The sequence below is a fragment of the Dysidea avara genome, chromosome 11 (assembly GCF_963678975.1).
Source record: "Dysidea avara chromosome 11, odDysAvar1.4, whole genome shotgun sequence".
Lineage (NCBI taxonomy): Eukaryota > Metazoa > Porifera > Demospongiae > Dictyoceratida > Dysideidae > Dysidea > Dysidea avara.
In genome coordinates this window covers 1,762,214-1,778,082 of record NC_089282.1, presented here as the reverse complement: position 1 = coordinate 1,778,082, position 15,869 = coordinate 1,762,214, and the positions used below count along the sequence as shown (strand labels likewise).

Sequence of the window (15,869 nt, the reverse complement as noted above, 5' to 3'; positions counted from 1 at the left end):
ATGCAGGCCCCCACCCCTTTGGTAATTCTGTTGTAAGTGTGAGTATTTTTATGCATACTAAGAAGATCTGTAACAGGCAAAAAGTAAATAAAAGGAAAGCCAATTGGGTTTCTACATCCACTTTTCTTATTAAGCAACTTTGTCATGTCTGTTATTTAGTCTGGTTGTGGAAGCCATATTAAGTACATCATGGCCTTATTAATAAGAGTACGGCTATGTCTAATAGATCCTAAATGTATACTTCATAACCTCATTGGTGGCCATGTACCTCATTATAGTGACCATATCAAGTAGGGTAGGTCCTAAACACACAGTATTGATAAGAGGGCCGATATACAGTCCCACATATGGTTTTATATTGTAAGGTATCAACCAGCACATATTAACTTGTATTCATCCCACACGGTCTGGAGAAGACCACAGTGATGTATAACTCAGCACTAGGTGTGTTATTTGGTGTGAAGAAGTATGCCAATAGCCTGTGGAAGGTGGTGGAGAGGAAGGGGATAAGGAGAAGGAGGAAATGTTCACCATCACTAATCCAGCTGATAACACTACCACTAATAAGATATTTGATGTATGTTATTATTGTGATATGTACACTAGTGTAGTGTGTGTGTGTGTGTGTGTGTGTGTGTGTGTGTGTGTGTGTGTGTGTGTGTGTGTGTGTGTGTGTGTGTGTGTGTGTGTGTGTGTGTGTGTGTGTACGTACTTGTGGCTTCCAAGGTTTCAAGGTGTGTGTGTACGTGTGCATGTGTGTGTGTGTACATGTGTAGTGTACGTTACACATAGTATGCACGTACTGAGGTGTACATGCATCATGAATTTTGTAGCTAGTAGGTGTTGTTTGCCCAAATTTCAGAGAAATGCTCTAATAGAACATACAAATTTTAGAACTCAGTATCCCATTCATCTCTTGAAATTAAATTCAGCTCAGCACTACATATGTGCATGCACAATAACAATGACTGTATGGACACTGTAGGTCATGACATAGTCATTAAGTGTGCAGACTCTTACACACATACCATAGACTCCAGTTATTAGACACATGTGCTTATAATTTTGGAGAGGATTTTATTGTTGAATTCACTATGCTTGTTTAGCAGATGTGATGACAAGGAGCAGAGGTGGCCTTAACCTTAGGCAGGGTAGGCAGCTTGCCTAGGGCCTCAGGGCTTCAAGAAGGGGCTGTGGATTGTGTAATATGGGCTATAAATTCATATGGTAATATGCTATTCATATGGCTAATAATTCCTTCTATGCAGCCATATACCAGTTGTGGTTAGTTTCTATAGGCATTTACCAACCACAGTTACGTATATGAATACTTGAATAGCAACAATTAATGTATGAATAGCCTTCTTCTATCAATTGTATTATGAGTGATATGTTTGAGTGGTACTTGCATAATTATGTAGTGATTACTAAAACAAAAACGTCATGCTTCTTCATAGCAGAAGTTTCAGCCTTTCTAAGTTTTCGTGTAGCTAGGTTGCATATAAAATCACTGAAGTGTGGCTGTACTAACACAGTTTAAATGTAAATACTGAATGATATACAAGCTGCAAGATATCTTGATTTCTTCTGAAGTTCTGATTCATCCGGTTCTCATCTATAAATGTTGGTCTTACTGCAACAGCAATGTAAGTTACTGCTTAAGCTATAGGTGTTCATTATAATTTTTATATAGGAGTACTGGTTATCGAAAGCATCCTAGTGGGGCACAGAAAAGGAAACAAAAGCGTTCACAGGAACGTGCAAATCAAGCGGCATTAAGAAAGGTTCCTAGACTTACAGCTTATTTTGGTTCCCAAGAAAAAGCATCAACAGCTACAGAACAAAGCAGCAATCAGTCAGAGCAGAACGAATACTTCCATACAAAATAGCCCACAATCAGCTGAAATCCAGCATAGTGATTCTGATGATGAAATCATTAGCCCACAATCAGCTGAAATTCAATGTAATGATTCTGATGATGACATCAATCAGTCCCCCAATACCATGGAAGGAAACCAAAGCCTTCCTCAAACAGTAAATCAACTACCAACAATAAGTGAACAACCAGAATATGAAGATCCTGCTATGTGGCCACCAGTCCCTACAAATAATCAAAGAAAATTTATCATGGAGAAAGGCCCAAATCTTGTAAAAAACCACGAGTACCCCCTTGACAAGAATGGAAGACGGTTTTTGGAGACCTACTATAGTAGGTGCTTACCCAATGGTGAACAGATAAATAGAGTGTGGCTGGTCTATTCTCCATCTAGTGACAGTGTCTTTTGCTTTTGCTGTAAATTATTTAGACCAAATGAGAAACTAGCGTTAATGCCGGACCGAAGGTCTATCTGATTGGAAGAATATCAACAAATGCCTTTCTGAACATGAAGTTTCTAAAAACATTTAGAATCCATGCAAACTTGGACATGTTTAGAACTGAGGCTACATACCCATACAACAATAGATGAAGCCAATGAAGGGCTTGTAAGAAATGAAAGGAAAAGGTGGCGTAGTGGTTTTCAGTGGCTTCTTGCTATAATACAGCATTTGGCAGAAATAAACCTTGCTTTTTGGGGATCCGTTGATCACCTTTATGTGCCAAATAATGGAATTTTTTTGGGTTTAGTAGAGCTAATTGCTAAATTTGACCCAATCATGAAAGAACATTTACGTAGAATTCAGGATGATGAAATTCACGATCATTATCTAGGAAAGTCTATACAAAATGAACTGATCTCCATCATGGGCTCAAAAGTAAGAACTGTAATTATTGATTAGATTAAAAAAGCAAAATATTATACCATCATACTAGATTACACTCCAGATATAAGTCACCAAGAGCAGTTCTCCTTAACAATCAGATTCGTCAAAATTGATGAATCTCCAGATGTCCCTGTAACAGTAAAAGAACACTTTATAACATTCCTACCTGTCGAGGAAACTACTGGTAAAGAACTAAGTGTGGTAGTACTACAGGAACTAGAGAATTTAAATTTGACAACTAAGAATATTTGAGGTCAAGGGTATGATAATGGAGCCAATATGAAGGGTCACAGGTCTGGCCTTCAAGCTAGAATTCTAGAGGGCAACCTTAGAGCATTTTTTACCCCTTGTGCTTGTCACAATCTAAACTTACTTTTAAGTGACATGGCAAAATCTTCTGTAAATTGCACAACATTTTTTGGTGTTCTAGCACGTTTATACTCATTTTTGGCTGGCTTTGCAAAGAGATGGAGCATATCAAACAACACATAACTAGCCTCACCGTTAAACCACTCAGTGAGACCAGATGGGAGAGCCGTGTTGAAAGTGTCAGGCTATTGAAGTTCACAGTGCCTTAATTGACATAGCTGATAACTTGAATGACCCACAATCTTCTAGTGAGGCAGAGTCACTGGCTGATGCAATATCAGAGTTTTCCTTTCTTGTGTCAGTAGTTTTTTGGTACGACATACTGCATCGTGTCAACACTATCAGTAAAACTTTACAGAGGGAGGATGCTGATCTCAATGTCGCCATAAATATGTTAGATAAAATCATCAGATGATACAATGACAGACCCCAAGGAAATATACAAGGTTCAGTATTTTAATGTTATTGTTGATCAAGCAATTGTTAGCTTCAATGAAAGATTTCAGCAGCTTGAAAGTCATTACAGTAAGTTCAGCATTCTTTGGAAATTTGCCAAACTGTGAGTTAGTTAAACAATGTGAAAGATTGGAAATCTTTTTACGTGATGGAGATGACTGTGATATCAATGGAACCATAGATAATAGACACCCCATAGGGTGTCTATTATCTATGATGGAACAATGCTGGCTGATTAACTTGATTCGTTCAGGAGTCTCCTTCCTTCCGTGGCAGGGAAAAATCCTCGCAAAGTGCTGCAGTACATGCACAGCCACAAGCTTTGTGATGCTTTCCCCAACACTACAGTTGCTCTTTGAATCTGGCTAACTCTACCAGTGACGGTTGTATCTGGGGAACACAGTTTCTCAAAACTAAAGCTCATCAAAACATATCTTCGCTCAACTATGACCCAAGACAGACTCACTAATCTTGCTGTTCTGTCCATTGAGCAAGATGTAGCAAAGTAACTGGACTATTCACAATTAATAGACACTTTCACAGAAAATATAAATGGACGTCAGTGTAGCGACCTAGCTGTTGCCAGAGAATGGCAGAGATGTTCTACTAGTTGCTCATTGTATATAATATAAGAATGCTTGTAAGTTAGTTACTTATGAAAAAGATGTAGTGTACTAGCCATGATTTCCAGTTCGACTAATCTCTTTACTGCAATTCTCCTTAGTGAATGTGGAATATGTTATAAGCTGAGTGCTTGGCTGAGTGTGTACTCTGCCACAACTCTCCTGTTGCACCCTCTGTTTTGACAGGCTTAGATCAGTGAGGGCACATGGAATTGCGGGATGGGACTATGGACCTGCCAGTGACTGGTTCACATGAACCTGCATAGGCAGCTCCAGGATTTTTGGTGACTGGTTTCTGATCAGGAGCATAGCTAGACTTTTGGTGAAGACCCTAAAAGTAACTGCCAGCTGAGAATATCTGCCCTCCACTAACTATATATTAATATCACTGATAAAGTACGTAATCCTTATTTATAGCTATATACGCTGCGTGCTACACTGCTTCTCTGAATACTGTGACTGCTTTATTAGAGTATATATATATATTAACTGCTTGAATACACTCTACCAGTTTCTGGAAATCTCAACCCCCCCGGCTTGAATTCTGTCACATGTTCTTGAGTTCACATAATATTATATACAATATGTACACAGTGCCTTCTTGGCTGTTGTTTAAGTTTTTGTCATTTTGTTTTATTAAATATGGCTTAGTTTGTAGTTCTTCCCTAATAGAGTCACATTGAGGTGGAGGATCAGGTGACAGGACTACTACATGTAGCCAATTTCGGACAAGGAGCAATTTTGAAAAATTTGGACAATTTCTGTTACAAAGGGAAGCCATCACATGCTATTGCCAAATCGACACTTTTCGCTGTCAGCAAAGATGAATGGGACACAAAGGAGGACACTGGTAAGTCCATGAAGGATGTATTGTATGTACTGCGGTATGCCAAAAGGCACCTCTTGGGCCGAAGCGACATCGAACAGTGAAAAAATCAAGCCCGTAACCTTAGCCGTTATCAAGGTATTGTCTGAAGGCATCAGTAATTATTTGTAAATACACAAAACACACACACAAAAGCAAACAAGTCAAATATCTTCCTCCACAACTGGCCAGTAGCGGAGAAATCTCCAGACATATGGAGAGTTACTGGATCAGATTCCTGAAAGCCCTCTTGGTTGGCAGTCCATTTCTTGTGGTAGTTCTTGCAGCAATATTCTTTAAGGCATCAGTCAGTCAGTCACTAGAAAATTCTGTTAAATAATTTTTTAAAATAAATTTCTGTAGCAACTTTTTGAAAGCGTTTCAGGTCGATCTGAAAGCTTGTTTCGGCTTAGTTTTACCTAACCAATATTGCCTCATCGTTATCAGGGAAAATCAAGGGTGGTTTTTGAGTGATTTGATTTTATGGGCCACGCCCACTCCTTTGTGGTCCCTATTATACAGTACTGTATGATAGACATCGAAACAGGGTTCTATGGTATCTGAAAGGCCCAGTGTTGTGGCGCATGAGTGAAGCGAGGGTGCTACTACATGCAGGACCTGAGGGTTCCTAACTTCCGTGAAACCCTATGTTTTGATGTCTATCTAATGTAGACCACAGCTTCTTGTTGTACCATCACAGCTGCCTGTGACACCAGAAATGTAGCTTTCATTGGTAGAAACAAGTTCCCTGTGACTCTTGCTATCCAGTTAAACACCCATGCATTGTCTATGTTACAGGTTACAGTAATTGCCATGTTTTGTATTTCCCCAGACGCAGGATCTATTAAGACAAAAACAAGGAATCTACAGGATTTAGATGCCTATAAGTAGCCAATGAAATTCGACTATTTCACCTTACTAGATACCAGTACATCGGAACATGTGGACACTTGAGATATTGTTCCTATTAGGGCTACAGGGATAGCTCAGTATTGGCACATGCACAGAAATTCCTGCAGAGTTAGGAGCCCCACCCCCTACTGTTATAGCCACTCCCACCTTCTTAAAGACCCAATCGACTACTACTAATCCATGGGATGAATGATGAGCAAGCACACATCTCAGTTGGTGGATTGTCTGGTTGTCATGACCAAACCGTATCAGTTATAGGTGAGATAGCTGTTAGTGTAATAGTGTTTATATTGTGTTATAGGTCTACTGTGGTGAGTGATATGGCCTGAGGTCTTACTAACAACACCAGACACTATGAGGCCACTATAATGACCTTCTTGAAATAACACTTTTAGTAGCTGTCGAAAGTCTCATAATTTTTTAATTCTTAAAAGTACTACTAGTCTGCCTAGTCTCACGATATTCTTGATACCTTGTAAGTATAAAGCTGTATATTATTTTATATGCCTCACCTGTGTTTTTGTTTGAATTTACAAATGTTATCATAGCAAACTGCCAGATACATCTCTGTTTGTACAGAGAGGTATCTTTCCCAATACCTCTCTGTACAAACACTACTACCGCCATGTGACATAATTGCAGATATACTCAGTAAAATGCTCAAAACTTGATTGTGTGTGCTTACCTTGTCAAACCATGCAGACCAAAATGCCTACAGGTATGTCAGATTCGATGCTTGTTTTTCTTGGCATTACTCACAGTCACTAAAGTACAATAGTGTGTCTGCCAGACAGAGCACACCCAACAGTTGCCATATCAAAACTATCACTGACCACTGGAAGATCAAGAGACTTGAGAACAGTCAAAAGTTCAAATACTCTAATACAACAGTCAACTATTCTAGCATGGTGTTCACACAGTAGTAAAGCCATTCAACAAAAGGAGCTGAAACCTTATTATAAAGCCAGTGAAGTGGTATATATCACAACAACCTGTTTGAAAGTTAAAAGGGTTTAGTTGCCCGGTCAATGCACACTATACAGTAACAATAGTTACTAACTGGCTGAGAAACTTCCAGTTGCTGTTGGTTGAGTTGAGATAAACCATCCAATGGAATGAAACACCTTTGAGACCAGTGAGGGATCATGTTATGGTCTTGATACACTCATAAGTGATGGCTGTAATGGGAGAGAGAACAATAAACAAGTAGTGTAATTTGCTTTTTTTTTCATTCACAACTTGTACGGAAATTTCTTAATACGTGAAAATTTTTACATAATTCAGACTACTCTAATAGAGCAGTCATTCACATAAATCATACAAAAATAATTTTACATGGATTTTTTTGTATGAAAACAAAGCGAAATACGGTATACATACTCTAATAGAATACACAGCTAGTAACTGGTACTAACATGACATCATACTTTGAACCATACATTATTGAATGAGGAAATGTACATACAATAAAGATATGTCCTTGATCTTGACCACAACCAGAGCTGATCAGTGATCAAAGAGGTGTTGCTCTAATGGCCATTGTACTATGATCTATAACCACAGTCAAAAGTTGGTCAAGATTGATTTTCAACTTTGACTGCTGATGTTTATCAAAATATTTCAATTTATTATTCTATTTTGTGTACTACTTTCTCTGGTAGCTTTTTTAGTCCTAGAAGAACAGCTTGGCCAATGTCATTTTCTAAACGGGTTTTGTTTGTTGATTTTTGCTTTGATTGTAGTTACACATTGTAGCTAGTACAGTGGAGTGACACTCCCTTGAGTAAAAAGCCAGGCATATATAGTATATTTTAAGATGATTACAGTTGAACCTCTCTAATCCGACACCTGCATAATCCAGAATCCTCTCTAATTCAACCAAAATGTCATTTCCAACACTTTTGTGTAGAAAACAACCTCTGTAATCCAACACAAAATTTGATTCCCTAGACTTGGAAATGCATTGTTTTTTACCTTTGCCGGTAAGACCTTACCTATTTGAAAAGTTGTTGCTTGGATTTATTTTACAACAAAATGGGTCGGTCGGTAGGAAAAAAAACAGCTAGCTAACTAGTTTTAGACATGTTTATGATTACTGATTTTAGATCAGTAAGTCACATTGTAGAAACATTTAGCTTGTCAAATTCCTTACACATCTATTAGCTAGCTCAACGGATAGCTAGTAGTTTAATGAACACTGATGTATTGGTATAGCTATCATAGATTTCAGTAAGGAACATGCTGGTTTTAACACTTGCAGATAACTAGCATTATATTTGAAATCTAAATTGTACCAACTGACTGTTCTATTAGAGTATCTTGATCTTTTGTGGCAATTACAGAAATAATTTCTAGTTGTCACATGATCTAATTTTTTCCTTTTCTTAATTAAAATCGGGTCAGTCGGGTCCGAGCAACAAATTTTCAAATAGGTATGTCCTAATCCAACAGAGAACAATAGCAGTATTAAAAACAACTACAGAAAAAATAATTTTTTAAGCAACCAAAGCATTTAATTGGTTGACAATAATAGAATAAGTTGTAATACTTGAAATTAATTGATGTTAAAATCATTGTGTGATCTGTTTTACCTGTAATTTACTACATAATTCTAGATATTGTACAATGTTTCGGATTACAGTGGTGACTTGATAATCCAACAACTTAATCCAGCAAATATATGGCTCCCGTTGAGAGTCGGATTAGAGAGGTAACTTCGCAGAGTGTGGCTCCATCAAAGATGAGATTGATTACAAAGAAGATTCTCCCTACACAAATGAGCTGCTACTACACTTGTACCATGTTTGGTAGTATACTGAGTTGAACTCCAGGTTAATGTGTTCATATGAACTCCTTAACTCGGGGTCAAAGTGATAAAACTTCATACAACCCTACAAAGCAGTAGGGTTGAACTTGGGTTTGCAAAGTGAAAGCAAGTTGTGGCTTTTAGTTATACATAAACTACTTAGAAGACAATTATCACTCAATGAATACCATCATCTGATGGTTGAATGTGGGTCACTCAACCCCACCTTTGGGTGTCCATGTGAAAACAGTGTAACTGTACTGGGTGCAGCTAAATATCTAAGCTTGCACTAGATATAGCGCATAGTGAACTTCCTTTTCCGGGAGTAGATCCACAAAGTGCACAGGAAGTAAGTGCACCCTCCCCCCACACTATTAATCTTGACCTCAATCACAGTTCTTAACGATCTTGTATTCTAAATTATTCATACAAGTGCACCCCACTCTTCAATACACATTAGAACCATTCACAATATTTGAACATACTAGTATTGGTTTAGTGATCTTCAACCAAAGCAACTCAGTGGTGGACTTAGTTTGGCAAGGATTGAAATGTGCCTACTCCAAAAAATATTTCATACAAGATCAAAACACTCCAACATAACAGTCACTGAATACAATTATAGAAGTGTTTCCCCATTATACAAAGATTACCTAGAGACTAAATGTGAAATGGTATTAGTATTAATTCATGGATATGCAATACAAGAACAATAAAATGTAGTGTTAGGCTTAAAGCCTTTGTTCATAACCATATCCTGTTTCCCAGAACTTGTCTAGTTTCGCTTTGAACAGTCCAACAGTGTTTGGCGAAACTATCTCTTCTGGTAAGCTGTTCTAACTATTGATAACTCTCTGTGTGAAAAATTAGAGCGAACATTTAATCTAGCATATACAGTGGAACCTCAGTTATCTGAACCCCTTGGGACCAGGGGTGGCCCATAAGTCTGAAAAGTCCGTATCTCTGAAACTGTATAAACAACCTTAAAATAACATAAAGAAAGCCTTTTAAAAATATCAGTATTTTCAACTACCCTAATAGAACAGTCACTACTCTAATAGAGCAGTCATTTCCGTAGTTCGGTTAACCGAGAATCCGGATAACTGAGGTTCCACTGTAGTTTAAACAGCTTCATATGGTGGCCTCTAGTGTTTGTAGTAGCAGCTGGTGTAAAAAGGTTGTAGGATTAATATCATAGTAGCCATTCAAAATCTTAAAAATTTCTATGAGATCACCACGTTGACGGCGATGAAATAAGGTAAACAAACCCAAGGATTTCAATCTCTGATCATAGGACAATTTACTAAAACCTTTAATTAACTTCATAGCCTACTTCTGTACTTTCTGTAATACTTCTATTATATATATATATGTCCTTGGAAAAGTACGGACTCCAGATAGATGAACAGTAGTCTAAATGTGGTCTTACATATGTTTTATACAGAAATGTAAACAGTTCTTTTGAGATGTTAACAAATGCCTTTCTAATCATAGATAAAACCCTCATAGCTGATGCAGCCGCCTTACAACAGTACAAGGATGGTTTCAAGTCACTACAGATCCAAACTCCAAGGTCTTTCTCATGGTCAACTTTCATCAATTGGATACATTCTCCAGAACCATTATCACACTGCGTGTATCCACTAGCAGTTGGAGAATGGTGCTGTAAATGCTAGTTTTAAGCACTGGCTGTCCTTCAGATACATGACACAAAACAGTTTAGTAAACTACTCATGGAGTTTACCACTGTCACTTATTCCTACAACTGAAGAAAGTACTAATTGTAAGCACAAACTATCCTGTACAAAAGATTCAGTATTAAAACTTTAAATACCTATATCTTCTGGAGGCTGTACCCCCAAACCTTCTGCTCAACTACACCCCACTTCCAAACTCCCTGTTTTTAGCAGGATATCTTGATAGTGAAAAGTAGCTTCCCACTCAAAGGCCATCACTATTAAATTCCTTGTTTCCTGTCACCGCCTGCATCAATTTTTTGGTAGCCGCACCAAATTTTAATTATTTGATTATAGATCACGTGAATGCACTATTCATGAGGCAGAGAGTGACCAAGTTTTAAGGTAAATGTATTAGCTGTGCATTAAACATAGCAGATGCCCACCAGAAGGATGGAAGTCCCTCCACTCTTGTTCAACAGGGTCATGGGTGACAGCCTTCAAGATCAAGATACTCTAATAGAGCAGTCAGAGACTGAATAACAGTAGTCCAGTGTATTAATAGCTAATTAATACCAATAATCACCTCCCACCCACATCAGTTTTTGTCCCATTGGGTGACGGGAAACAAGCAATATAATAATGATGGCCTAATGTTGAGATAAACTACTTGCCTGGGATAGCAAACTGCTGTCAAGTCTCAGTTCCATAGCCATGTATGTTCATCTGAGTGGACAGTTGATTTTAACAACATGCACAGCTATGTAGTAGGGGTTCAATATCATACTCAGCACTATGTATGTACAATTGGCACTTGTTAGTATTATTAATTACCAGTAAAGGCACTGCCTGTATACCGGGTCAACACAAAATTTGTACAACCATAAGATGGCTATACAAAAATAAATCTAGAATTAGCTATACCGGGTCAACACAAAATTTGTACAACCATAAGATGGCTATACAAAAATAAATCTAGAATTAGCTAAGTGAGAATCTAACAATGATTTAAAACAATTAATTGAATTAGCATTTACAACATAGTCAGGTAAGCCATTCCAGTCATTGAGAATCCTATTAAAAAAATAATCAGATCTACATTTTAATCTTGAAAATGATTTAAATAACTTAAATTGATGTCCCCTTGTGATGGTATTAGTGTAAGTGAAGAAGTTGTGAAAGTCTGAACTGAAATAATTATTTAGAATTTTGTATAACAAAATAAGATCTCCTCTTAGTCGTCGATGAGCTAAGGATGGCAATTGTAGTAAGGATAATCTTTCAGGGTAGGATTTATCAGCCAGTGTTGGTAACAAACGGGTAGCTCTTCGTTGAACTTTTTCAATCTTTCTCTGAAATAAATGGTGGCCCCCATACAGAGTTACTATATTCCAGTGTGGGCCGTACTATTGACACAAACAGTTCAAGTTCACTAACATATCCAGCTCCAAATATTCAAAGGACTTCCTAATAATCCCCAAGAGACGATTAGCCTTAGCAGTAATCTCAATGGTATGATCATGGAACTTTAGGTGGTTATCGAATACAATACCAAGATCCTTATGAGACATCACACTGTCGACCAGAGTACCATTAAGGTAAAAAGAACCATAACTGTGTGCTGTTCCAAAGTGAAGGTGTTTACACTTAGCGACATTAAAATTCAACTGCCACCGAAGTGACCATTCGTGTAGTAAGTTTAAATCCTTCTGGAGAGCTAAGTGTAGTCTCGCGTGGCCAGACCGCTTTTTCTCCCACGGCGTTTATCGATTAGAAATTATAAGCGCCTGCTCGAAAAAGGGTCTGGTCTGGTTAGAATTGCTGAGTCGTTCTTGACACCTCCAGGGTGGCGGAGGTGTTGAATGGCCACGTCATCTCTAAGCGCCTCTACATCGTTTTTTCACTGGGAATGGCCAGCAACCTATGCCATGGTGTGCATTCTGCTTGCAGCCTCCAAATTGCCCATCGAACGCGGACAAGTTTAAAAAGTTATTTGGAGGCAACTCTGAGAAAGAACAGAGGGTGTTAAACTGGTTGCTTTTGAGCAGAGGTAAGACATGTTTCTTCAGGCTGTTCGGGTCATTATCAGAGTAATGACACACAGGAATTCCATCTTCTATTTTCAAAAGTGATGCACGCCTTTGCATATTTTGCCAAAGGCTGTTGAAGTCAATAGACAGGCTTCAGCAAGAATTGACTACTGTTATGTTTAAAGCAGAATCCACTCTTCAAAAGGTCTGCCTAGCATGTGAGTTGCACAGATGTCTATAATTGATATTTAGTATAACGATGAACTGTTTTAGCATTTGGCATCAATCAATCACAACCAATTGATGGTGCTCAGTCAACTGTTAATTTGACTCAACTTCATGTTGCATCTCAGCTGTCCAATAGTTTCAACAATGTTCCACTACCATCTTCAGAAGGAACAGTGGAAGCAGCAACAGATGGTTCTTTGGTAGCTGCAGATAAGGATGCAAATGGTAAACTTGGTACACCGTCTGCTAAGGTATGGGGAAATCTCAAGAATACATACATGTGTGCATGCACACATGTGTATCTGTTATATGATTTGTTGTGCCAATTATAAAGTAATAGGCATGTTCTTAGTAACTATGTTTATCCTTTATTAATATTATCACAGTGGCCCTTTCCTCATACATGTGTTGTCCTAATGTGTTTTGTTACAGTTGGTAGTGGATTATCCATGTGGAGAGGAAAAAACATTTGAACTGACACCAAACAGGAAGAGGCCCATGATGTCATTGGGAAGACGAAACTACACAGCAGCTGCTAATGGATTTACCCAAGCAGAATGCTTATCTGAGCATATACTTGATTCTGTTACACTTCAAGTCCGACATGAAATGGAATATATATGCTCGGAAGGATACAACTCTATCTTGCGTAATCCATCACCTAAGAAGATTCAGGAATTTAACTGGAGTGACATTTGTACTGAATTGCAAGCAGCTGTGCCAACACTTTTTAAGCTGCTTAGTGGCTTTCTTCCAAAGGCTGACCAGAGGTTTCTTGCATTGGTTATATGCATGTTACTGAAGAAACGCTGCAAATTCATGTCCCTAGTGCAGACTGTGATGTCCACACTCTTATATGGACAATCTGCTAAGAAGCAGGTAAATCATGAATTGAATTATTTCAGTGCTTGTTAAATTTATTCTTTTAGATCTACAACTACTTACAGCCATTTATGCTGTGCATGTCAGCATCAATGCTGCAGCCAATAATTGATGGTGTGGTTAAGAATTACAATGCAGATGTATTTCTTTGGGCAGATAATTTGAAGGAGCATTTTGAGGTTCTTTTAAAGTGTTATAAGGATACGTATAAATGAATTTTATTTGATAGCTAAGATTTGACATTGGTTTAATGCCTACCCTCCCTCTGGAGAATGATGATGATGATGATGTGCAGGTGAAGACAATCATGAAGACGATGATTATTCAGATGTGGAGAGTTGCTACAGTGATACATCACTGGACTCACCCAATTGGGAGCCCATGGAAACTGATGAAAGTGATGCCATAACATCTGAAGGTATACCAATTTTCATTGACTATACTCAAGGTAGTTTGTTTTGTACAGTGAGAACTTCTGAACCACCCATCAACAGTGAACCTTCTGTGGCACCTGAAGCTTCAGGAACCAATGTTATTGTTCAAGGTTTAGTGAGAGCTGATACTACAACAGCCACTGTAACAGCAGGTTTGATTTTTTCTTACAAATTTATAGCTTTGGTATTTTTTCTTGCTGTGCATAGATGCAAATCGAACCATCAGTACAACACAGAAAGGTCAAGAGTTAGCAGCATTGAATTGTCGAGGATTTGTCCTAGTTGGGGATAATCTTGACAAAAACTTTCGTCCAAGCCATCAAAGGGAAGATAGACAGACCAAATCTCTTCACATTTTTCATTCATATGCTGTGAAAAATCGTGTGGACGTATCCTCCCTATCTGATAAACCAGCTTCAGTAGTGATTTCACCTGAGCTGTTTTTATTGACCAGAAGTGATATTTCAAAAATTTTAGAGGAGTTTAAAGTGTTAATATCAAGGTAAATATATACTTATATTTTGATGTATTCTTGCTATGATTTTTTGCAGGGTTTTAGTGCAGAATGTGAAGAGATTTAGTAACCAGGTGAAGAAAGTTACTTGGCATATTCCTTCAAAACATGAAAAAGAAATGGCTGCGAAGTCTGTAGTGGTAAGTATTGCTATTAATGTTATTGCTAATTATGAGCATGTATTTATAGGTCCCATTAGGTGTGGAGTTCAAGAATGAAGCATACATTGTTGACATGTCTCAAATTATGAAAAATTATAACAAGTACGTACCAGTGGAGGAATCTGTTACTACCATTAATGTGAATGGACGTGAACATACCTATGACAGCTCTCGTTTGTACCAATTGCTATTTTTTGGTGACCAGCTTACAGTTGCTAGAGCTCGGGGAGCGGCAGTGCTAAGAGAGCCAGAGAAGAAGCGATTAGAAAGACTCGCAGGATTTGTACCTACCATAGCCGATTGGCATGCTAGGATGTGCCTGGTGCAGGTATGTCTGTACTACCAATCAAAATAATTTTTTATACTTTTACCATTTAGGTGATTTGGGGGAGGTTTTTTAGTAATAAATCACATGAGCGAGGTACACTAAACCAGCTCAAGCACTTGGTTAACCGAACTGCTGTTGGGGCTAATCCGAAGAACAACATGAAACCTACTGAAGATTTTCTTACTGTTGTCATGTGCGCCCATGTAGCAGCAGCAGCTAGAGACAGCTGGAAATACAATTGAAGACTGCAATGCAGTTGCTGGGAATATTGTAAGCTATTTTGTCAATATCATGCCATCTGATGGAACACAGCCTTCACCTGTAAATGACAGCAGGTTTAACTATGCTACTGATCTGCTTACAATGTGCCTTGTATGGCATGGCTTTCATGATGCAGTGAGAGAGGGGGATGGTGACAGGATTGTTCTGTACTGGAAGCTGCTGCTACCTGTGTTTCAACAACAAGGTCGCTATAACTATGCTAAAGAAGCATTCTTGCTTTTGGCACAGACTTTGTACCTGTCTGAACGTAAGGCCACTGGAACAGCACTGTAAACACCAGTGGAAGGACTGGATGTAATATTCCGTGTGACCTCCATATGGAACACTTGAATGGGACTCTGAAGTCCATGTTGCGTAATATGGGATCCAATACAAAAGATTCTTCTGTAGACAGGGCAGCCAAGTCATTAGGGGTGGTATCACAAATTTGTAAAACATTTGAAGCTGAAAATGGTATAGCAGTTGCGAAACCCTTCTCATCTTACCCTTCCTTTACAAAAGATTTGGAAAAGATGACTGCTGTTCTCATTGATGAAAAGG

The 15,869-nt window shown here is 38.3% G+C and overlaps 2 protein-coding genes and 1 pseudogene across 2 annotated transcripts in view; all 3 read left to right on the top strand.

The window, feature by feature from the left end:
* LOC136239229 (WD repeat-containing protein 7-like) overlaps positions 1–15,869 on the top strand; it is a 62,198-nt pseudogene that overhangs the window by 31,759 nt on the left and 14,570 nt on the right.
* LOC136239482 (uncharacterized) overlaps positions 1–15,869 on the top strand; it is an 80,660-nt gene that overhangs the window by 50,836 nt on the left and 13,955 nt on the right. The window lies entirely within an intron of this gene.
* On the top strand, positions 12,261–15,602 carry LOC136239154 (uncharacterized). The gene is made up of 10 exons (XM_066029890.1): positions 12,261–12,520; positions 12,575–12,718; positions 12,774–12,979; positions 13,161–13,607; positions 13,658–13,789; positions 13,840–14,007; positions 14,281–14,546; positions 14,596–14,698; positions 14,748–15,047; positions 15,255–15,602. The coding sequence occupies exons 1-10, from the start codon at positions 12,394–12,396 to the stop codon at positions 15,600–15,602; spliced, it is 2,241 nt and encodes a 746-aa protein (XP_065885962.1). The 5' UTR covers positions 12,261–12,393.